This window comes from Pelodiscus sinensis, chromosome 4, assembly GCF_049634645.1.
Source record: "Pelodiscus sinensis isolate JC-2024 chromosome 4, ASM4963464v1, whole genome shotgun sequence".
NCBI classification, from domain to species: Eukaryota; Metazoa; Chordata; order Testudines; family Trionychidae; genus Pelodiscus; species Pelodiscus sinensis.
The window spans coordinates 106361360-106386504 of record NC_134714.1 but is presented as its reverse complement, the minus strand read 5'-3'; the positions used below and the strand labels follow the sequence as shown (position 1 = coordinate 106386504).

At 44.3% G+C, this 25145-nt stretch overlaps 1 protein-coding gene and 1 long non-coding RNA gene across 5 annotated transcripts in view; both read left to right on the top strand.

Annotated features, from left to right (window-relative positions):
• Positions 1–12611, top strand: part of ZNF143 (zinc finger protein 143) — a 137521-nt gene extending 124910 nt beyond the window's left edge. For all 4 annotated transcript variants that reach the window (XM_075927952.1, XM_006129090.4, XM_075927953.1 and 1 more), the window contains one exon: positions 11851–12611. In XM_075927952.1, the coding sequence (XP_075784067.1) occupies positions 11851–11934 (84 nt within the window). In that variant the 3' untranslated portion in view covers positions 11935–12611. The remainder of the gene's footprint in view (positions 1–11850) is intronic.
• A 222-nt stretch (positions 12612–12833) lies between these two features.
• On the top strand, positions 12834–24877 carry LOC142829211 (uncharacterized). The gene is made up of 3 exons (XR_012903626.1): positions 12834–13409; positions 20425–20542; positions 24284–24877. It is a non-coding gene; the product is annotated as an uncharacterized LOC142829211 (long non-coding RNA).
• Positions 24878–25145: the final 268 nt, after the last annotated feature.

The window sequence follows — 25145 nt, the reverse complement described above, 5'->3', positions numbered from 1 at the left end:
TTCGAAATTAATTCGAAATAGCAGAGCACTTATTTCGAAATTGGTAGACCTCATTCCACAAGGAATAATGCCAAATTCGAAATAGCTAGCTCGAAATAAGTGCTGTGTAGACACTTATATCGAAATAGGGGGACTCCAGTCTCCCCAGGGTGCCCTGGTGGCCACTCCAGCCTCAGTCAAGAACACTCCTCTCCCTCCCCCCCATCCCTGGAGCCCTTAAAGGGGTTGACTTTGGCCACAGTGCCTGTGCCAGCTCCAAGCCTGCCAGCCCTGATCCAGCAGTCACTGCCCCTGACCCAGTGATCCCAAAACATGAGCCAGCAAGCAGTTGGCAGCCAGTCCTCCACCGCTCCCCAGGAGCAGTCTGCCAGCTCCCAGGAGCCTGCCAGGGCCCTGAAATGGCGGGCGCCTTCCTGGTCCAGGGTGGAGATCATAGACCTTATTCAGGTTGGGGGGATGCCCCCAACGTCTATGATCTCCTCACTAGACGGAGGATAGCTGCCAGCCTGGCCACCAAAGGCCACATGCAAACCTAGGAGGAGGTTCGCATGAAAATCAAGGTGGTCTAGCGAGGTCCTGAGGCCTGAGCTTTCCCTCCCCCCTCTTCCCCTTGCTTCCCCCTTCCAGCTCCCTCCTCCCAGGTTTCCCTCTCGCATGATATTCTTATTGATAAACTAGGCAAATATAACTTAGATAGGGCCACGATAAGGTGGGTGCATAATTGGCTGGATAACCGTAGTCAGAGAGTTGTTGTTAACGGTTCTAAATCCTGCTGGAAAGGGATAACAAGTGGAGTTCCTCAAGGGTCTGTTCTGGGACCCGTACTGTTCAATATCTTCATCAATGATGTAGATATTGGGATAGAGAGTACTCTTATTAAGTTTGCAGATGATACCAAACTGGGTGGGGTTGCGACTTCTTTGGAGGATAGGGACATAATTCAAAATGACCTTAGCAAGTTAGAGAAATGGTCAGAGGTAAACAGGATGAGGTTTAATAAAGAGAAATGCAAAGTGCTCCACTTAGGAAGGAACAATCAGTTCCATACATACAAGATGGGAAGCGACTGTCTAGGAAGGAGCATGGCAGAAAGGGATCTAGGGGTCATAGTGGACCGCAAGTTGAATATGAGTCAACAGTGTGATGCTGTTGCAAAAAAAGCAAATATGATTCTAGGTTGTATCAACAGGTGTGTTGTAAGCAAAACTCGTGAAGTCATTCTGCCGCTCTACTCTGCACTAGTTAGGCCTCAGCTGGAGTACTGTGTCCAGTTCTGGGCGCCACATTTCAAGAAAGATGTGGAGAAATTGGAAAGGGTACAGAGAAGAGTGACAAGAATGATTAAAGGTCTAGAGAACATGACCTATGAAGCCAGGCTTCATGAACTGGGCTTGTTTAGTTTGGAAAAAAGAAGATTAAGGGGGGACATGATAGCGGTTTTCAAATATCTAAAAGGGTGTCACAAGGAGGAAGGAGAAAATTTGTTCCTCTTGGTTTCTGAGGACAGGACAAGGAGTAATGGGCTTAAGTGCAGCAGGGGAGGTTTAGATTGGACATTAGGAAAAAATTCCTAACTGTCAGGGTGGTCAAATATTGGAATAAATTGCCAAGGGAGGTGGTGGAATCTCCCTCTCTGGAGATATTTAAGAACAGGTTAGATAGACATCTGTCAGGGATGGTGTAGGTGGAGCTTGGTCCTGCCTTGAGGGTGGGGGGCTGGACTCGATGACCTCTTGAGGTCCCTTCCAGTCCTATTATTCTATGATTCTATGATTTTCCCATCCTCTCTGTTCCCCTCCTTTCCCCAGTCTCACCGAAGTTTCATTCCCCTCCTGCCCCAGTTTTGTTAAATAAAGAGAGTCTGTGTTTATGAAAATACATGTATTTTATTTGACATCAGGAAGGGGGGGTTAGGGAGGGGTAAGTGGAAGGACATGAGGGAGGAATGAGGCACAGGCCCCCAGTGGGGAAGACCAGGGAGGCTCTTAGTGCTCCTCAGGGTGGAAGCTCTCCCACAGGGCCTCTTGGATACTGACAGCCTCCCGATGGACCTCCCGGATGGCAGCCTGCATAAAGTGCAGCCAGGCTCACAGCAACGCATCCACGAGAAGTACCAGAGTGCCCAGGGGCAGCTCTGGCTCCATGTTGCAGAGTGCTGTGGTGTCCCGAGTGAGGGCAACCAGAGCACGCAGAGAAAAAAATGCTTTGCTGTCCCTCATCGAGGTAGGCAAGCAAGCAGGGAAACCTTAGAACTGGCTGTCAAGGGAGGGTCCCTTTATGCACAGGTTTCAGCTTCGGGCGGCAGCCACACAAGGTAACTCCTGACCTGATGCCCTGCCAGAACTGGTTTCTGCTGGCCTTGAATGCGGTTCAGCGTCCACTCAGTGTGGATGCGCTATTTTGAAATAAAAAATCACTATTTAGAAATGCATTTTGTGTGTAGACACGTTATTTCGAAATAAGCTATTTCGATATAACACTGTATTGCAGACACCCTGAAATACTTAATGTAGAATAATCCTACTATGTTCTTTTTTGAGGAGTGTTCCTGTGGATGCTTCACTTTGGGTGTTTGAGCACCACTGCGCCCCAGGTCGGAGATTTATGATAGAAGTGCACTTGGTAGGCTGCACATGTGGAACAACTGGAACGCGTTGTCTGGATTGGCTACACCACATGTGCAGCCAACCAACCCTTCAGTTCTTCTCTGGTGCTGTTGGCTTCTTTCGGAACTGAGCAGTCATTGGCAGCACTGGGCATGTTTGGCACCAAGACAGCTAGAGGAACGAAAGACTCTGCACGAGTCAACTCTAAGGCAGGTTCTCAAGTGAGGCCCCATCAACACCAATAAAGTCATTCTCTGCCTCGAAAAAGCTGTGCTCTGCCTCGGCACTTTGCCGCACCTACACTGCATACCAAACAGTTGGTACTGCTGGTATAGGCAAGCTACCAGTGCTTCCTCCAGTACCCACATCAGCACCGACCTTCCCAGTACTGCAGTCATTTACTACCAGTGCAGACCACATAGTTACTTCAGTGCGCAGAATACTGCTGTTTGGCACCAGTGGCACACCAACTACTTGCTTTAGTCTGTCAGCCGCACCAGTGAGGTCAGCACCACCACTCTATAGTGAGGGGGAGGAAGAATCCCTTTTTAGGGATGTAAAATAGTCGTCAACTATCTGATAAGCCAAGGCTTACTGGATAATCTGTCAACAACTCACAGACACCCCCCCTCCCGCTATGTCAGAGGCAGCGTGGTGAGCAGGAGCAGGAGCCAGTGCTGGGGGGAGCCGGCTTAAATGCTGGTTCCCCCCAGCACCATCTCCACAATGTGAGGGAGGGATACACAGGGTAGGTAGAGGCACAGCAGGCAACCTTGGGCAAGCAGGGATTGAAACAGTCCCCATTCACGCTGGGTCCCAACTGCTGCATTTCAAAGGCAGAGATGCAGCAATCAGGACCTGGTGTCAGTGGGGACTAAAGCAGTCCCTGCTTGAGCTGGGTTCTCCGTTGCACTTCTGCCTTTGAAATGTAGCAAGAGCTGCAAGCAGCTCTTACTGCATTTCAAAGTCAGAGTCACAGCAGGAATAGTGAGCGCTTCCTCCTCCTTATCAACTAATCAAATAATTGATGGAAATTCCATCGACCACTGCATTAGCTCATTAACCATAATTTAACATCCTTATCCTCTTTAGGTCTCCACACCTCAAGTCACTCATCACCCAGACCAACTGAACAACTGCCTCAGTGGCAACCTCCTCAGTAGCTGCCCCTTCTGATGCCTCTTCCTCCCAATTGGCCATATTGGGATTCACGGGTCATGTGCAGATCTTAACAGCCTCAGTTAGTTCCACAGCCAGCTCTGTCATGTAGGTCACAGGTCTCCCCCGCTCATTCAGTTAATTAATCTATAGCTGAAAAGGAGAAAGACCCTCAGTTGAAGGAGATGAGCCAATTGTTGATTGACCAGCACAGGCACACATATCCTCTTCCTCACCTGATGATGCTATCATGCCCCCACTACCTAGTGTAGGGGGAGATTTTCAAGTCTTTTCAAGAATTCTACAAAAGGGTGGTAGACTCCCTAGACATTTCTCTGGAGAACCTGCCAGAGACCCAGCCCTGCCATTGAACCCAGCTTTGATGGATTGAGTGGATGTTTTTAGAGAACTATCCACAATGACTCTAAGATCTCTCTCTCGAGTAGTTGTAGCTAAATTAGTCTCCTTCATATTGTATGTATAGTTGGGATTATTTTTTCCAGTGTGCATTACTTTACATTTACCAATACTGTAAAGTAATGCACCTGGGAAAAAACAGTCCCGACTATACGTGCAATATGATTGGGACTAACTTAGCTATAACTTCTCGAGAGAAATCTTGGAGTCATTGTAGGTAGTTCTCTGAAAACATCCACTCAATGTGCAGTGGCAGTCAAAAAAGCACACAGAGGGCTACCCTGCAAAGTTATTTCAGAAAAATGGCCGTTATTCCAAAATAACTATGTGAGCGTCTACACAGCAATAGCATTATTTTGAAATAATTTTGAAATAATGGGAGGCTTGTTCTGACTTCTATAAACCTAATTCTATGAAGAATAATGCCTATTCTGAAATAGTTATTTCAGAATAGGGGCTGTGTAGATGCTCCACTTCTGCTATTTCGAAATAGCCCCTCATCAGGGCCATTCTAAGTTATTCCTCCCCAGTGCCTTCTGGTGCTCTAAATCAAAATAGCATGTCCACATTAGGGATGCCTGCCTTGGACTAATTTCAAGGCTTCCCTGCAGTGCAGACGTGCTATTTTGAAATAAGATATTTCAGAATAACTGTTCTAGAATAGCTTATTCTGAAATAAATGTGCAGTGTAGACGTAGCCAGAATGTTAGGAATCGTTTAAAAAGGGGTAGGGATAAGTCAGAGAACATTTTATCGCCTCTTATGTAAAATCATGGTATGTGCACATCTTGAATGCTGCATTCAGATGTGGTTACCTCATCTCAAAAAAGATAACTTGGTTCAGAAAAGGGCAACAAAAATGACGAGGGGTTTAAAACGTATCCCATATGAAGAGAGATTAAAAAACCTGGGACTTTTCAGCTTAGAAAAGAGGAGACTAGGGAGATATGATAGAGGTCTATAAAATCATGACTGGTATGGAAAAAAGTGATTAAGTAAAAGTTATTTATTTGTTCCCGTAACACAAGGGTGGCCACCCTAAACCTGAGAAGCAGCCAGAATTTACCAATGCATATTGCCAAAGAGCAACAGTTAAATGTCACTAGCCCTGATCATCTCCCCGCCACCACTCTTAGTACATCCCGCCTACCGGTCAGTGCCTCCTTCTCCTTTTCCTCCTGGCCTCTGTGATCAGCTTTCTCAGTGGGAGACACTGGGGTGGGGAAGCATGGATGTGACAAGCTCAGTGGAGAGGGTAGGAAGTGGCGCAGTGGAAAGTTGGCACCTGTAGCTCCAGCCCTGGATTTGGTACCTATGTAAAGAGCTGCATATTAACTTCTGAAGAGCTGCATGTGACTCTGGAGCCACAGGTTTGCCACCCCTACCCTAGAATGTCTAAACAACGAGAAGTCCTGTGGCACCTTAGACTAACAGATTTATTGGAGCATAATCTTTCGTGGGCAAAGACCCACTTCATCAGATGCATGGGCCTTTGCCCATGAAAGCTTATGCTCCAATAAATCTGTTAGCCTAGAATGTCTGTGAGAGGCTGAGAATGGTGACGGGAGAGGAATTGCTTCAAGATTCCCATTCTGTTCACTCCCTCTGGGACATCTGGCACTGGCCACTGTCAGAAGGTTAGCTGGACCTTTGGTCTAACCCAATATAACCGTTTCTTATGTTCTTATGATCCCACTAAGACTATATGGCAGACTGGCTCCTTCCTCCTGCAAAAGGTGTGATTAAAAAGTATTATGCTGCACCACAGGGAGCAGACTGTTTATTTTTTCATCCCACTTCAAACTCTTTAGTTGTGGACGCAGTGAACCAAAGGGGCAAGCAGAATGCTGCACATACCATACCCTATGATGAGGACTGAAAGTGCCTTGGTCTATTTTGGAGGAAAGCATATTCATCAGCCACTCCCCAATTTAGAATAGCAAATTATGCCGCTTTATTAGCCAAGTACACACACACAATGGTTTTGGACAAATGTCCTCATTTATTGAACATCTACCAATAAACAAGAACAGTATAAAGCAAATATCGAGGGTTCACTTATTTCCCACTCGCACTCTAAGCCACATTAGACTGGGCAGAGACAACAGCACTTTCGATTTCCACTGCAGTGGTCATGAGGAGAGTGTCCTGGCTACACCTCTCTGATTTCCCCAGGGATGTGCAGTCTGCAGTACAGGACTTGCCATTTGAGGGCTGCAAGCTCTTTGCTAAATCCACCAACACTTCTTTACACACCTTGAATGACTCTTGGTCCACTCTCAAGACTCTTGGCGTACATGTGTCTGTAACCAAAAGAAAACAAGGAAAAATCTTTAATCAAAGATACAGAGCCACCCCATTCACACAGCCTCAAAGGCACTATGAAAACAGATGCAGACAATGTCAGACCAGACACAGTCCACAGACCAGTCATCGACCTCTCAACTCTCAACATCCAGACAAACATTTTGAGATGTTATTTGAGGGCCAGAGAGCCTCAAACTCTCCAGTGTCCCATTACTTCTGCCTCATTTGGGGATTGCCTAGTATCCTTCTTTCCCAGCTGCATGCCATCACAATAGACAGATTGGTGCTAGAGATGTGTGAACAAGTAATCTCGCATTTTCTTCTACTCTTCCCTACCTATGCCCCCTACCTGGAGGGAGGTTGGAGACTCTTCCTTGATTTATGCAACCTCAACTGGTTCATTTGCATGTTTTCATTTCACAGTACACCCTGCACACAGACGATATCTCTGGTTTGACGTACGCAACTGCTACTTCCAGGAAAGGGCCCTTCCTTTCAGACCTTTCACAGCCTCCTTGGGTCTTTTCTAAGGTCCTTGCAGTGGTAGCAGCACACCTTCACAGATAGGGGAATATGATAATTCCTAATCTGGGCAATTGTGTCTTGAAAGGATCATCCTACCACTAGACAGAACAAGCATGTCAGCACTTCCTACCCTTGATTCAGAACAGAATGATGTAAATCATTCATGATGCAAATGGTACAGACAATCTCATGACAATGTATTCCATAAACTGTCAGAGCGGGGTCCACTCTTACTTAATGCTCAGAAGCAGTTCAACTATGGAAGTAGTGCATTCCCAACAACATACACTTGAGAGCCACATATTTACCAGGCAAAGACAATGTCACAGTGGACAATCTCAGCAGGCATTGTGCCCAAAATCATGATTGGGACCTCAACCTCAAAATGCTACCCCAGTATTCAAAAGGTGGGTGTTCTCTAAAAAAGACCTATTTGCAGCCAAATGCCCACGTTACTGCTCCCAAGCAGGCCCAGGTCCCCAGTCTCTACGGTTTGTCTTCACAATCAAGTGGGACACACTTCTCTCATCTGCTTTTCCACTGCTGCCACTTCTCCATCATTTACTGCTCATGATAAAACAAGTCAGAGCTACAGTCATTCTAGTAGCACCCAGTTGGCCCAGACAGATCTGGTTCCATTCTTCAAATGACAATAGCATCCCTGTGGCACTTTTCATGTGTCCCTCGCCTTCTCACAGAGGATGAGGGTCACCTATCTCACCCTAACACACAGATTTTGGAATTTCATGGTGGTTTCTTGCTGGCTGATGTCACTCAACATATCCTGCTCTACACCTGTTCAGGAGATCCTCCTTAATTGCCTCAGGCCATCTATGAGAAAAACATATTTGCACCAATGGCACAAATGTGCCATATGATGTGACAATCACCACATCTCACTCTCGTCAGCTCCACTTCCCTGTGTACTTGCATATCTTTTATTCCTCTGAAACTTAGTTCCCTAAAAGTACATATGGATGCAATAATGACATTTCATCTGCCCAGTGAAGACCATTCGGTCTTCACTCATCCCAACATCAAATATTTATTAAAAGAATTCAAAATACTCACCCACCTGTAAAAAAAAAAATCCAGCTCCAACATGGGACCTCAACTTGGTTCTAAGGAAACTTATAAGCAAGCCATTTGAACTCTTGGCTACCTGCTTATTATTACACTTATCCATGAAAGTAGCATTTTTGGTGGCGAGCCCTCATTGCAGACCCTCCTTTTACAGGATAAACTTTAAAAAACAATAAATAGTCTGGTAGCACTTTATACACTAACAAAACATGTAGATGGTATCATGAGCTTTCGTGGGCAAAGCCCACTTCTTCAGATGACCAGAGTTTTGAAGAAGTGGTCTGTGCCCACAAAAGCTCATGATACCATCTACATGTTGTGTTAGTCTATAAAGTGCTACCAGACCATTTGTTGTTTTTTCAGTTTATCCTGTACAGACAAACTTGGCTACGCCCTGAAGCTTCTTCATTTTACAGTTGTTTGTTTTATAAGGACAAGGTTGTTCTTTGTTCACATCCCAAGTTTCTCCTTAAAGTGGTTAACTCCTTCCACTGTAATGAGCCAATATACCTACCTGTTTTCTTCTCAAAGCCTCATGCAGACAATAGGGAAACAGCCCTACACACCTTGGCTGTCTGCAGAGCAATTGCATTTTATATTGAAAGAACTAAGACATTCCATAAATCTTCAAGGCTTTTTGTGTCTTCTGTGATAGGTCTCAATGCCTGACAGTCTTTAAGCAAAGATTATCCAAATGGATCTCCAAATGCATTCAGCTCTCTTATCATACAAGACCCTCCAACTGCAGTGCGGGCTCATTCCACAAGAGCAATGGCTACCTCTACAACCTTCCTGAAGCATGTTCTTACAACTGACATTTGTAGAACAGCCACCTGGGCTTCTGTGCATATCTTTACCAAGCACCATGCCTTAGAGACATACTCAACCTTTGATGCACATTTTGGGCTATACTGTATACTATACTGTCTGCACAGGTGGAAAATCTGAAGCACCCTCTTCCAACCACAAGTACTGTTTCATAGTCACCTGAGTTGGAGCACCCACAGGGACACTCCTTGAAGAAGAGAAGGTTACTCATCTTGTGCAGTAACTGAGGTATTTCAACATGGTTGTCCCTGTGGGTGCTCCACCACCCGCCCTTCCTCCCCTCGGCTTCAGAGCATTTTGTTTTTTTCTGTGGTAGAGAAGGAACTGAAGGTTCAGTTGGCTGCGCATGGTTTGTAGGTGCTCCAAACAGCACAAACTGGCTGTTCCACTTGCGCAGCCTCCCAAGGGCACTGCTATCATAATTCTCTGACATGAGGTGGAGGGCACTCAAACACCTAAGGTGGTGCGTCCACAGGGACAGCCATCTTGAAAAACCTCAGATATTGCACAAGGTGAGCCACCTTCTCATCTCCTAAATTTTTTGTTCATTTTCCTATTTCTAGTACTGGGAAGGTGTGCAGAAGGCAAGATTATCTGAACACTTTTACACTTGAAAATGTATTCTTTCTTTCTACACAGAAACTTGAAACAGTGCCCAAGGATACTGATTTCCTTAACTGCTTATCAAGAACATTAAAGTGAATAAACAGCCTTCCGCTGTCGCTTAGCAACATAGTCCACAGATATTCCAAACTGCCAGTATTTGGGATACAGTGAAAATCATTCTGAATATCATGTTTATTGGATGGCATAAATATTTTGAATCTGCAGTATTCAGAAGTTAATTAGATTCAGGAGCACATACATTTGTCAGCTCATACCACGTAACAAACTGATCATGTGCTAATAGAGAAGAATAAAATTTATCATATTATAAGGCAGACATTTCAGCTTTGCAGGCTTCTACGGGTGTGTCTAGACTACAGGGTTTTGTCGACAAAAGTGGACTTTTGTTGACAAAACTATACCTGCGTCTACACTGCCGCTGAGTTCTGTCGACACAACATCAACAGAACTCAGCAGTTTTGTCGACAGCTGTAAAGCTCATTCTACGAGGAATAACGCCTTTTGTCGACAGAGTTCTGTCGACAGAAGGCATTATTGCATCTGCACTGTCCTTTGCGTCTACACTGTCATGTCGACAAAGTGGTTTGCTTTGTCTATAGAACTGGATGTAGTCTAGACGCTCTTTGTCAACAGAAGCTTTGTCGATAGTATCTGTCAACAAAACTTCTGACGACAAAAACCTGCAGTCTAGGCGTACCCTAACAGTACTTATTTACTGGCCTTTTTATGGGCAGATTCATTTATTTCTTCTGTTGTATCATGTTCTTTCTGAATATCTTATTTTCACTATATTTCATAGCCTTTATCAGTAATGCATAATAATTTCTAATAGTTTTTAGATAAAGAGGAAAATGTACATTAATAAAAACTTCAAATATATATCAAAATAGCAGAGGTAGACAATTTTATATTTACTTCTTTAAAACGATTTCTCCACGATCCCTTTATACTTATAAATGGGTTCTCCTGATTTGTAAATATTCCAGGGTGAAATCCTGGTCCTGTTAGAATTAATGCCAAAGTTCTCATTGACTGAAATAATTAGGGGGCTGGAGCACATGACCTATGAGGAAAGGCTGTGGGATTTGGGCTTATTTAGTCTGCAGAAGAGAAGAGTGAGGGGGGATTTGATAGCAGCCTTCAGCTTCCTGAAGGGAAGTTCCGAAGAGGATAGAGAGAGGCTGTTCTCAGTGGTGACAGAAGACAGAACGAGGAGCAGTGATCTCAAGTTGTAATGGGAGAGGTCTAGGTTGGATATTAGGAAAATCTATTTCCCTAGGAACGTGGTGAAGCGCTGGAATGGGTTACCTAGGGAGGGGGTGGAATCTCCATCCCTAGAGATTTTTAAGTCTTGGCTTGACAAAGCCCTAGCTGGGATGATTTAGTTGGGGTTGGTCCTGTTTTGGGTAGAGGGACTCCTCCTGAAGTCTCTTCTAGCCCTAGGATTCTATGACTGAGGTAGTACCTGAATTTCACTATACAACCTTATTTACCTGGACTTGGGAACTATCCTCCCAGATCTAGTCATCTGTCATGTATTCTCTTTTGTTTCTTCACCCTTTCTGCAACTTAGCAACAGTTAATGGGCAGGTACAATTTAAAGATACTTTTTTCAGCACTGAGTTCACTGGATATACACATTGCATGTGTGTGAAATGGAATACTTTGAAACCCATTGCCAGCAACAAAAATCGGAGTTTGATGGAATGGCTTCTAACAGTGATACAAGTATTGAAGGTGATGCCACAAGAGTCTTCTTTCTTATAAACTGATGCAGTGTTGAACACTGTCATCATTATTTTCTAACTCTATGATTCTATCAACTTCAATGTTGCCATTTTCATTTTAAAAATAATGCCATTGTTCCCAAAGTGATGCTTACATGCAGAAAACTTAAAAGTGGTATCAGACATTTTGGTTTGTGAGTATTAATAGGTCATTATTTAGCACCTGTCTCTATTGCTGAAAACCTTATCTTAACAGTTTCTTTTAATATTTGCCAAGTTGAAAGACTATCTCTAATGCATATGATGAAATTTGTTTGTGCTGCACCAACACTCTGAAGGCCGTTCAGTAAACTGAGCTTAATTCTTTGGAGGTATTTTCATTTTGATAACTGATTAGATAACTCCTAGTATATATTATTCAGAAAATGTGACAATAATAGCTATCACAATTACTGCAGCAATGAGTATTGATTGGTGTAGTTTTTTGCTTTTCCTCCTTTCTCCCATAAGGAAACCGTGATCTAATGCAACATTTTTGATCAATTTATCTTTTTCATTCATAATTGTTTCAGCTTGGAGAGCAGCAGTCTTTGGAAGAAGCCATCAGAATAGCCTCCAGAATACAACAGGGTGAAACTCCAGGGATTGATGATTAACTTCGAACAGTGCTACAAGAACAATAGAATGAATTATATTTTATTTTCAATCAACAAAGGTCCATGCCAGCTGCAATCCATAAAAACTTTGACTTTTTCTGCTTATTCTTACTCTGTACACATTTTATGGAAGAGTGAAGAATGTTTTACAACCGCATAACTTTTGCATACATGATCCGTGGAATAGACCAGCACCATCTTCTCAATTCATTGTATATCCAGGAATATGAAAATAGGATTACACAGTAAATTTCCTCATTTTCTTTTTTCTTAGATTTCACCCATACTACAAAAAAGCAAAAGCTGATGTAGAAGTATCAGAATGAATTTTTAATATAATGTACAAAATAATGAAGGCATCTTTGAAGATTTCAAACATGTAAAACATTATTTCAAAATCATTTCAGGAACCTTTACAGGTAATAAAGAAAGTAAAGCCTTTTTAATTGCTTCCCATAAATAGAAGAGTCATTCATGGAGCTGAGCCTACAGTAAAACTTTGCATTTGGTTTTCATTTCATACAGATTTAAAGAGTCTTCTCATGTAGATTCCGTACCTATCTCATTCATTGTAAATAAAGACTATTAACGCTGGAAGTGCTAATTATATTATCTTAAAATGGATTATGTACAAAAGAGAAACTTTGGTTGTTCAATATTAAAGGAAGTAAATCTAATTATTCTGTTTCTTTACATATTTTACTTAATCTTTAAATTTTATCTTAAAATTATGATGCAATAAAGGATAAGTTTATATTATCTAGATAGGATGATACTGTGGTGTGAAGTATTACTTACTTCTTAATGAGACTGAAGTGAAAATTATTTATTTACTTCTTTGTATAAATTGTTCCAAAGTGTGTTTATCCAACCCTATGATTCTATGATCATGAACTTTATTCTGATATTGTCCAACAGCTTCCATAGTTTATTAAACATTTAGTATACATTTTTAATTAAAAAAATTTGGAGACACTACAAAAGTGATTATGATGGCAGGTTAGCTTACACATTCTACCAAAAATGTAAACTCTGATCATAATTCTGTTAGTTATAATATAGAGACAAGCATTAACAGTCTGATTTTTCACACCCTATTGACTTACATGAGATTTGAGTGCTCAGAACATCAGGTCACTAGAAATAGGTTTAATTTGTGATATTTTCAGTGCACCACTATTCATCATATATCATTCTGTAAAGTAACAAGGATTCATTGTAGTTGCATCTGGGGAGAGATAGTAGAAGGAACCTTCAAACATTTATATACCAAAAATTGTCCTTAATTTAGTGCCTGGTTAGTAGACTTGCTAAGAAAGGACTTCTGTCTTAAAATAAGAATTTATGTTTTGTTGTAGATGAATATTTCCTTCAAAGACCCCAGTCATATGAGGTTCTGAGTGCTCTCAACTCTCATTTCAAAGAAGGCACTCTGCACTTGCAGGCTAAAGCTATAAAGGAATAGTCAGTCCCTAGTAAGTATTGCGACAAAAAGGTTACATAAATATATACCTCATTGTTCACTCTGGTATTTGATCTCAAAGAACCTAAGTGCAAATAGTTAAATTAGAGATTAATTAGTGTTGTTCTGGGTTTCAGATTCTAAACTGATTGTATATTTTCAGGTTGCTCATACAAAGAACAAATAAAAACCAAATAATGTAATATAGAGTAACTTTGGGAATACAAGAATATTCTCATTGATTTAGCATATTTTTGAGATTAGGACAAAAGTCTCAAAAGTGTCTATTGACTTTTAATGGGCTTTAAGCCACTAAATCACTCAGCTGCTTTTGAAAATGTCATCATCAGTCTTCTTTCAGTGTGCTATGTTACCTCTATTATCACACAGAAGTAAATATCTCCCTCCATCCTATGCTAGTTTCTCACAAGTATTTAAAAAGGATTACTTTATACGTATTTTCAAGTATGGCATTTGGCATAAACTCCCAGAGATTTTTGGTATTTCATCTTCATTATTAACATATTTTTGAAGGAAGAGGGATAGGAAAGGAATAGCTTCAGCTCTATTTTCTGTATACTATAACCCAACTTTGATTACTGCTTTCCGATTTCTACTATTTGGTCTGTTTCATAGCCTCTTCATTGATCGCTATTTGGAAGGCTGTTTTAAGTATTATCCTTTAAGGGATCTCTCTTATACATACTAGGAAGTATCTTCGTAGCTTTTATGAAACTTGGAAATTCTTAGATGTGATTTAGTATTGTTTGTTTCTCCTTCGAGTGGTCCCTGTGGGTGCTCCACTCTGGGTGCTGGTGCGTTCTTGCGCCAGCGACCAAAAACTTTTCCAGCAGTTTCCACTGTGCCGCGCACATGCCATAGCACCCTCTTGTGCCGTTGGAATCTGTTAGGCACACACGCGGCACAGCTCCTCAGTTCCTTCTCTACCATCCTCGGCAACAGACGGGAGCCTCTTTTCCTCTCAAGAACTTTGTAAAATAAAAATAACTTAGAGAAATACCCTGTTAATCCCCCCAGTTACCTTATTATCCAAGTTATTTGAACCCCACTATCCACCCTAGTCAAAAGTTAAAAAAAAAGTTTTTTATTGTGGCTTGCCGCTTTTCTCCCCCACACCTCATGCTGGGTTCTTCCGGCTTTAAGAGGTGTGAGACGTGTCGTGATGCTATGCCCATTTCTCATGGAAGTGTCACCTATTGCTTCAGAGTAGCCTTAGGGAAGCACTCCCTCGGCGATGCCTTTTCTATCGGGTGGGATGCTCCTCTCCTCTAATCCTGCCCTCCCTTTTTCCTCCTACACAAGGTCCTCAACAAGATCAGGACAGACCAAGCTCTGGTGATACTAGTGGCACAAGCGTGGCCCAGATAGATTTGGTATCCTTACCTTCACAAGATGGTGATAGTAGACCCGTATGCCTTCCTGCTCCATCACGACCTATCACAGAACTATGGGAGGAATCTCCATCCAGAACTCCACAAGCTTCATCTTCACACCTGGCTCCAGGATGCCGAAAATACCTGTTCAGAACCACTGAAAGAGATGACAGAAGACAATCCACCAGGAGAACATACCTCTATAAATGGAATAGATTTTCTCACTGGTTTAAACACTCACACACGACATGTTCGGAATCTGCTCCCCTCCCCATCCTGTTGGACTACCTATTATCCCTGAAACAGTCAGGCCTTGCTCTTAGCACCATGAAAGTTCATGCTGCTGCCATAGCAGCTTTCCACTACGCCGATGAAGGGGTTTCCTTCCTCGCAAACCTGATAACAAAAAGGTTCCTTAAGGGTCTACAGAACACTTTCCCACCCATCCACCCTCCTGTTCCTGTCTGGGATCTGAACCACATTCTCAAGAGCTTGACAAAGCCACCCTTTGAACCACTAGCCACCTGCTCTTGGTCTCATCTTTCGATGAAAATGTTCTTCCTGGTGGCAATAACTTCCACTAGGAGGGTGAGCAAACTCGCCACATTGATGGCTGAACCCCCCTACACAGTGTTCAAAGACAGAGTGATACTCTGACCCCACCCGAAGTTCCTCCCCAAAGTCCCTTCTCCCTTCCACATCAATGAACCCATACACTTACCTGCCTTTTTTCCTAAGTCGCATGCTAATCCAGTGCAGGCCGCATGGCGCATACTTGACATCCGCAGAGCACTTGTGTTTTACGTGGACTGCACCAGAGCCTGGAGAGTCTCCCCTAGGCTGTTTTTGTCCTATGCAGAACAATTCAGGGGACAAGCAGTCTCATCTCAGAGGATCTTGAAATGGATCTCCTCCTGTATTTGAACATGTTGTACATTATGTAACAGACTTACCTGAAACCATTACAGCACATTCCACCAGGGCCATGTCTTCTACAACTGCCTTCCTCAGCAACGTCCCTCTTCAAGACATCTGTAATGCCGCCACTTGGTGATCTGACCACACATTCGCACAACGTTACGCTCTCACCTCTTCAATTGCATCTTCTGTGGCGGTGGGGCAGGCAGAATTATCCACAATGACTACCATACGGCTCCAAACCGTGGGTTTGTGGGCCGACAACTTCTGTGTGGTCACCCAGAGTGGAGCACCCATGGGGACCACTCGAAGGAGAAGAAAGAGTTACCTTGTGTAGTAACGTTGGTTCTTTGAGATGTGTCCCTGTGGGTGCTCCACTACCCTCCCTCTTTCGCCTGCTTTGGAGCCCCATGCGTTTCACCGGGCCTCAGTGTGGCTGACGGGAGCGGGGCGGGATGGGCTGGGAGGAGATGTGTGTGTGGGGGAAACCAGCCACTGGGAAGCAGGGTTGGGGGCAGTGAGGCTGTCCGGCGGAGATGGGGGGAGGCCGGGCGGCGGAAGCAGGGTTGGCCAGGGGAGATTGAGAGGAGGATGGGAGAACCAGCCTCTGGAAGCAGAGCTGGACGGGGGTAGTGGGGCTGGCCAGGGAAGATCAGAAGGAGAAGTGGGGGAGAATCGGCCGACTGGGAGGGAGTTAGGGGGAGCGGGGCTCGGAGGAGGAGATGGATGGGGGGGACCGGCTGACAGAAGCAGGGCTGGCCAGGAGACGGGGGGGCTGGCTGGGGGAGATAGGGAGGAGGAGGAGGATGCCGGAACCAGCTGCCAGAAGCGGGGCTGGCCAGGGAAGATTGGGAGGAGAAGCAGGGGGAGAATCGGCCAGCTGGGAGGAGTGGGGCTGGCCGGGGAAGATCGGAGAGAAGCAGAGGGGAACTGGCCACCAGAAGCAGGGCTGTACGGGGGAGATTGGGAGGAGAAACAGGGAGAGGGGGTAGTGAATTGGCCGGCGGGAAGCGGGGCTGACCCGGGTACATGCAGACCGAGGCACACAAGTGAGTCTGGCCCCGGGGATTCCATTCCTCCCCTCATACCCTCCCTCGAGTAATTGCGAACTGCCTGACTGGTGTACACTCACGCAGCCTGAGCACGTCTACCAGCCAGGCAGTTTCAGCTATAGACTGATACACCAAATAATAATAAAACTTACCTAATTAGAAAATACCAGACATTTTATATGTCCGGTATTTTCTCAATTTGTTTACCAAACAGAACCCTCAAATACTGGATGGTCCAGTACAAAACCTGGCAACCCTCCCACTCCTTGCACCCTCCCTCCTAGCCAGATACCCCAATCTGCTCCTGCTCCCGCCTCCTGAAGTGCCTATGTGGCGCTGGGTCCCCCCAAGCCCTGGCCCAGACTGGGCAGAGGATGCAGCCGGGTGAAACACTGAAACTTTATTCATTTTTAATTTTTTTTATATGCGTTCATATTTTTGGGCTGCAAACAACAATCCTGAAAAAAAAATGGGTTCCAACTAAAGTAAAAAGTTTGGGAAACCCTGGTCTAGCCAGCTTTCTATCCATCTTACAGTCCATTTATCCAATCCATAGTCCCTTAACTTGCTGGTAAGAATACTGTGGGTGACCATGTCAAAAGCTTTGCTAAAGCTGGCACTGGGGGCTTTGGGAGAACTAGAATCAACTTATATGAATATTCATCATTTGCTTAATGACTATGCAAATATGCAAATGAATGTTCCCAGCCCTCCAAAAGCTCGTGAATGAATTTACTGGTCCCCATATCAAAAAGTTTGGGAACCCCTGCTCTAACGGGTAGAGAAGGAACAGAGGAGCTGTGCCACATGCGTGCCTAATGGACTCTAATGGCACAAGGGGGCTCTACGGCATGTACGCAGTGCAGTGGAAACTGCTGGAAAAGTCTCCGGTCGCCGGCACGAGAACACAACAGCACCCCGAGTGGAGCACCCACGGGGACACATCTCGAAGAACCAACGTTACTGCACAAGATGGGTAACTCTTTCTTCCACTTACTAAAAAAACAATTCCATATACAAAATAAACTAGCAATGGAAAGAGCTAGGTTGCTTCCACCAGTTAAGAAAGAGAAGGAGAATTAGTGTTTACATGCATTTTATATATGGAGCCTGCATGAAAATCAAGTCTGCATGTGTAATGGGATGATTTTAAGTTTATAGTGAAGAGATGAATAGTCTTTTAATTTCTGCTTCTACTCTAAGAGCCAGAAAAAATGTTTTTGGTGAACTGTCTTTAGTAGAAGATATTGGATGTTGTTGGAATTCAAAGATTCTTTCATATAGATTAAATAGGTAATTGGATTGCTGGAGTAGAGACTGGCAAGAAGAAATTCAATAGGAGAAAATAGGAATTGCAGCTGGAGCAGGGAGAAGATATGGGAAGAAGGAAATCAGTAGTAGGAGTGGCATTTTAAAATTGAACATCCCTTATGTCTCATTTGTCCCTTCCTAATAGTGAGGTGAACTCTGTAGTGTCATCGTAGTAGAGAGACAATTTATTAATGGCTCTTCCATGTGCAAAATAACTTACTGCACAATTACACTCTCACAACCATCATCCCCTATCCAAGTATTCACTACACATTATTTCAATTCACTTTCAGATTTGAATACCCATCCTGCAAATTCAATTTTGTTCCTACGCAATGAACTTCTGCCTTAAAATGTATCACCTTCCCAGTTCTTCAGAATCAATCTCCCTGCCTCCCAACACACAATCAAATTTACTCCTGTGAGGTCCCAAGATTGTTTTTCAAGCTTCCCTTACAGCAGCCTCGCATGCATCTTTCCCTTGTAGAGTCCTGCTTCCCCAAGAAGTAGAAGGTGGTTCCTGATGGTGCTCTAGCCCTTCTAGTGCAAAGGAGATGGCACTGTACACATAAGAGACTTGCAGAGGGGACTCAGAAGATGCATAGGCTGGGACTGGGCTCCCTTCTCTTTGCTCTATGGGGCCAAACTTCAGGTTGCACTGTTGTCAAAGAACTGATCATCCCTTTTTACCCCTGGTATCACTGATACTAGAGATATTTGGTCACAGTGTGAAGAAGGGGCGCCAGTGAAAGCTGTATGTGCATTTGAAAGCTGAGCAATCCTCTGTGGCTCCTGGATCTTCTGAATCCAGTGGCTGCTGCAGCCCTCAGCTGCTTTGCTTGCAATGGTGTGGGGAAAGAAAGGGTAGGGGATATGGACCCATATATTACAAAGGGTTAAAAAAGGAAGTGGTTTACCCTGGACTGTAGTTCTCTCCAAGTCTTCTCCCCCCAGCATCTTTGGCTTAAGGGCCCTGAGTTCTTTGCTGTCTGACATCTCTGATTTGGAGACCTATTAGAGATGTGAAACCCCCTTTAAAGTTCTTTGGAGACTGCTTGTCAATTAGCAAGGAAGGATCCATATCTTCTTTTCTCGGGCACCAATCCATAGACACATTCCACTAATGATGCCTGTGTGTTAGAGACAGGTGTCTTTTGGCCAGTGGGTGCTGAGGCACTGAGCAAGCTCTATGTTTCCCCAGCCACGTCCTCAAGAACACAAGTGGATTGGATTACTATGTAGCCACTGGAAAGAAGCAGGAGAAATTCTTTCCTCAGCGTCTGGCAGCTTCAGCAGCCATGGTGCTCAATCTTGCTGGCTCTGGGATTTGGCCTGTGGATTATATAGGCTCAGCCAGATAATACATTCTTGATGCAGGAGAGTTTTGTGATATAATTATACACCAGTTCTACTGTTAGACTTTGCCCCAAATGAGTGACAAGACTGAAATATTTGATAAGACCCTCCAGCTATTTAAAAAACACACACCTCTGAATTATTTCCTTGGTCACTGGGGGAGAGGAAACTTATTTACTTGGTTAGAGAATGGGAATAGTTACCAGACAGAATGTGAGTTATGGGTTGTACCTGACCACTGTGTCTGGGTCAGATGCTACTTTTCAAATATTAGCTTTTTAAAAATGAACTTAATTTGCCCATTTGCTGTCTTGGAAAAATTTATAATTATCTAACTGCATTTAGTTCATTTTCATTGGGTTTGCGAATGTGTAAAATACAAGGCCTAAGAGAACATTCATAATAATGAGTTATGTTTATTTTTTGTAACATGGAGGTATAATCTCTAGAGGCAGATCTGCAGATGGGGTCGACTGCATAGCTCTGTTGACTTCAGTGGAGATATGACAGTGTATGCTAGCCAAGGAACTGTCTTTAGATTTAAAAGTGAAACTCCCAATAGTGCATATGTTTGTTTAGAGGAAGCTGTTCCCAGGTAGATTTATGTAGTGTTTTAGAATTTAAAATATAGTTGTCCATAAGTTTAAAATTGGTTGCCAGAAAAAGCTTTACAAAATGTTGACAAATTTTATATTTTCTGCCGTTCCACATAACGTTTAAAGGTGGTTGTAAATGTAACAGTTACCAACAGGTAATAATCCCTGCTATGTGACAGGGATATAATCTTTTGTACTCTAGCCCATGTCATAGAGCAAGATCCAGAAAATAAAGTACAGTCTCTTGCCAGAACTCTGATGTGTCACACCTTTAGTACAGTAAATTATACTGCACTTAACCAATATAAACAAACTTGTCGTCCTGTTGTGTCTTGATTTAAGAATTTATCTTAGATGTTGCTCCCATTTGTGACATTGCTCCTTGTTCTTGATTCTGTCAGCAGAGTTCACTTTTTCAAAGAGAATGGAGCAATTGACATGAATGGCATTAGACCATAAGAATGGTAACTGCCTGACGCGTACACCTTGGGGAACACGATACAAGACTTTAACCGAAAGGTATATTCAGATACTTTTAATAGCCCAATAAAAGTACAAAGATATATCAGCAATATGCATTTCCATAAGCATTTGGTAATAAATTCTCAGTGTATGTTCCTCTCTAATGAAAATGTGACACCCTTAATTCCCATTTTAGGTTCTGAAGTAAAAAGAGTTTTGTATATTGATTTGTTTCTGTTTTGTTGAGAGTATTTAAGTATTTTGCTCAAATGAGTGACAAAATATGTACAAGTCCTTTGGCATGATTGAATGCTTTTACCCTAAGGAAAGCGAATTTATTCACCGTGGTGCAGTAACTGTCGTTCTTCAAAATGTGTGTCCCCGTGAGTGCTCCACTGTTGGTGCTGGGCTTGCCCCAGCGCCGCAGTATGGAGATTTTTCACAGCAGTAGTTTGGCCAGACTGCGTATGCGCAGGGAGCATCTTGTGGCGTTCGCACCCTTTTGCGCTGCTCAGTCTGGTCTGAGCCAGTTCCTCGTACCTGCCTCAGTATCTAGAAAATAAAACAGTCACAGACTCTGAAGTGGGAAGGTGGGCAGGTAGTGGAGCATCCATGGGGACACACATCTCAAAGAATGAGTTACTTCACCAAGGTGAGTAACTTCACTTTCTTCTTTGAGTGATGTCCCCATGGGTGCTCCACTGTAGGTGTCTGCACAGCAGTATCCCCTCCACCCATATCATTAAGGTAGATGGGATTTGGAGACTCTATCGACTGGCAGATGAAAGAACTGCGGCCGTTACGGATTTATCTGGCAGCTATCTATGCTGTACAGCATAATGTTCTATAAAGGAGCAATAGGACGCCCACGTGGCTGATCTACAGATGTCTGCAAAGGGAACACCTCTCAGAAAGGCAGTGGAGGCTTAAATGGCTCTAGTGGAGTGCACTCTGGAGGCTGGTATTCCCTGAATCGAGTAGCAATGAGTTATGCATGACACAGTTAAGTTAGCTACTCTTTGAGAAGAAATGGGTTCGCCCTTGGAACGTTCTGCCAGGGACAGGAGAAGCCTGTCAGTCTTTCTAAAGGGCTTAGTGCGGTCTATATAAAAGCCTGGCGCTCTACGTACGTTTAGAGTATGGAGTGCCACCTCCTTAGCAGAAGCATGTAGCTTAGGGCAGTATGTAGGTAATATGATGGGCTCGTTAACGTGGAAATTGGAACAGACCTTAGGTATAAAGGCTGGGTGATGCCTAAAGACAACACAGTGCTTCTGGAAAATGGTGTATGGGGGTACCGCCATCAACACTGATAGTCACTGACTCTGCACGCAGAAGTGATTGCAAGTAGAAACACCAGCTTCTGGGTCAGGAGCTGAAGAGGTACTGTAGCTAGTGGTTCAAATGGTGGGGCCATAAGGGTACATAGTACCAAGACCAAGTCCCACAGTGGAGGGGGTATGCACAAGGGCGGGTTCAAATTTGTTAGACCCTTGATGAACCTCTTTGTAAGGGGATGTGCAAATATTGAAAACCCCTCTATAGGTTGTTGGAAAGCCGCTATTGCCATGAGATGTACTTCCAGTGATGCTAGTCCTGTGTGGTGCAGGTCCATTATATAGTCCAGAATGGTATGGATAGGAGTAACAAGTGGGTTCATGTGACAGTCTGAGCACCAGGCGGTAAACCTGGTCCATTTCACCAGGTATGTATTTCTCATATTACATTGCCTACTGTGTATGAGGACGTTTTTAACATTCTCAGAGCACAAGGCTTCAGCAGCGCTCAGCCAGCTAGGTACCACGCTGCAAGGTGTGAAGCTGCGGGTGAGAAGGCAGCCGTGGTTCTGGGTGAGAAATCTCGGGAATACTGGTAGCTGGTAAGATGGGCAGTGGGACAGTTGCAGTAGTAGAGGGAACCAGTGCTGCCTCGCCCATGCCGGAGCTACCAGAATCACTGTGGCATGGTCTGTCTTGATCTTCTGCAGCACTCTTGGAATGAGTGATATGGGGGGAAGGTGTACATTAAGGGGTCGTTCCAGCTGATGAGGAATGCGTCTCCCAGGGAATGGCGACCGAGACCTGCCCTGGGAACAGTAGCGGTGACACTTCTTGTTGTTGTAGGTCGCGAATAGGTCGATCACCCTGGTGATTGATGTAGTACATTGTGGCTATATTGTCTGCCAGGATCTTTACAGTGGAATTGCGTATGTGGTCACAGAAATGCTTGCAAGCATTGGCGACAGCCCTGAGCACCAGAAGATTTATATGGAGCAATGTCTCTTGGGGTGTCCAGCAGCCCTGTAGGGAGACTCTGGTCATATGTGCACCCCATCCCAGAATGGAGGCGTCTGTCGTAATCTGGTAGCGTAGTAACGGTTGATGGAAGGGCACTCCTGACAGCAAATGCTTTTCTATGGTCCACCAATGTAGGGAAGTGATGACGTTGGGAGGTATCGTCACAACCCTGTGTACGTCGGGGGTGGTATAATTGTGCACAGTAGCTAGCCAATGTTGGAGGGTGCGAAGTGCAGCCTGGCATGTGTGACCACAAAAGTAGTTGCAGCCATATGGCCCATGAGTTTGAGAGCCAAGAGTACTTGAATTCTGTAGTTGACTTGGCAGGTATCTATTAGCAGCTGTATTGAGTGAAACCTGTCTACAGGTAGGGCTGCTCTTGCTGTCGTGGAGTCAAGCCTCTCCCCAATGAACTCTAGGTCTTGGGTGGGAAGTAATGTTGACTTGTCCTCATTCACTAGTAGGCCAAGAGATTGGAAAGTTTGTCTGGTGATGGAAAGCATGCTGTCTACCTGCGAAGACGAGCGGCCCTTTATGAGACAGTTGTCTAGGTAGGGGAATATGATCACCCCGTTGCACCAGAGGTGAGCGGCCACCACTGAGAGGACCTTTGTGAACACTCTGGGAGCAGCGGAAAGTCCAAATGGTAGGACTCAGTATTGGTAGTGATCTTTGCCAACAATGAATCTGAGAAATTGCTTGTGTGCAGGGTGGATCTTAACGTGAAAATATGCATCCTGCAGGTCGACAGCAACAAATCAGTCATGCTGATCCAAGGCTGGGGTAATAGATGTAAGGGTTACCATCTTGAAATGCTCTTTTTGAAGATATTTGTTTAGTTGCCTGAGGCCCAAAATCAGTCTCCAACCCTGTTTTCTTCTGAACCAGGAAATAGTGGGAGTAGAACCCTTTCCCTCAGAATTCATGCGGTACTCTTTCTACCACACCAATCTGCAACAGATGATTGATTTTGGTAATGAGCAAATCTTTGTGAGAGGGGTCCCTGAAAAAAGACGAGTTTGGGGGGGTTGTAGGTGGGATGGACAGGAAGGGTATGGCGTAACCGCTTCTGACTATCTCTAACACCCATTTGTTGCTGGTGATGTGTGTCCAGTGCTCGTAAAATGGGCATAGGCGATGGTGAAACAATGGGATGGTAACCGGCAAGACTGTTTGAGTGCTCTCGACCAGGCAGTCAAACCTGCTGCCTAGTATTGGGTTGGTTCTGCGGACGGTTATTCTGATTCCAGCATCTCGGAGGCCGTTGCCATTGGCGGGAGTTATCTAAGGGCCGGTGCTGTTGTTGCCATGGCTGTCTAGGATGGTAATAATCATAGCGCCTCTGGAATGGCATATATCGTTGTCTCCTATATGGTGGAGTGTACATACCAAGTGTTCGCAGTGTCGACTTGGTATCTTTGCTGGAATGTAGCAGTGTGTCTGTCTTATCTGCAAAAAGGTTATCTTTTTTGAAAGGTAAGTCCTCTACCTTTGCTTGCAGGTCCTTGGGAACTGCTGCTGCCTGGAGGAATGAGGCCCTTCGCATGATAACTGCAGTGGCAGTGGCTCTGGCTGCAGTGTCAGCTACATCAGCAGCTATCTGCAAGCTGGTCCTAGTGGCAGTGTAACCCTCCTGAACAACAGCCTTCAAAATGGGTCTTTTCGATTCAGGTAGAGACTCCATGAGAGTTGTCAGTTTTGAGTAATTGTTGAAATTATGGGTGGATAAATGTGCCAGGTAGTTGACTATTTGGAGAAGAAGTGTCGATGATGTGTATACCTTCCTTACAAATAAATCCAGCCTCTTTTAGTCTTTGTCGGATGTTTTGCTTCTATATTGTGGTGCCCGTGCTCTTTGTCACGCTGCATCAACCACCAAGGAGTTGGGGAGTGGGTGAGTGAATAGGAATTCTGACCCCTTGGGGGGGGAGGGGGACAAACTATTTCTTGTCCGCCTTCTTATTTGTAGGTAATACTGATGCTGGGGTCTGCCACAACTTGTTGGTGACTTCTAATATCGCCTCATCCAGGGGAATAGCCAATTTAGGAACTTGAGACATCTTAAGATTTTTTAAGAGACGGTGCTGTTTCTCCTTGATCTCAGTCATTTGAATCTCCTGGGAGATTGCTACTCTTTTAAAAAGCTCCTGAAATTGCCTGAGATCGTCAGGGGGAGAAGCGTCCCCTGGTATAACCACCTTATCTAGTGAGGATGACGATGGGTCAGTAGGCGATGTCTCAGGTTCATGCGTCTCCTCCACTAGGGGCTGCCCTTCCTCAACATAAGGATGGGGAGGGAGTGGAGACCTTGTGCCGTGCCCTGAATGAGGTGGGTCGGTCACAGGTGAGTGTCTCGCAGAAGA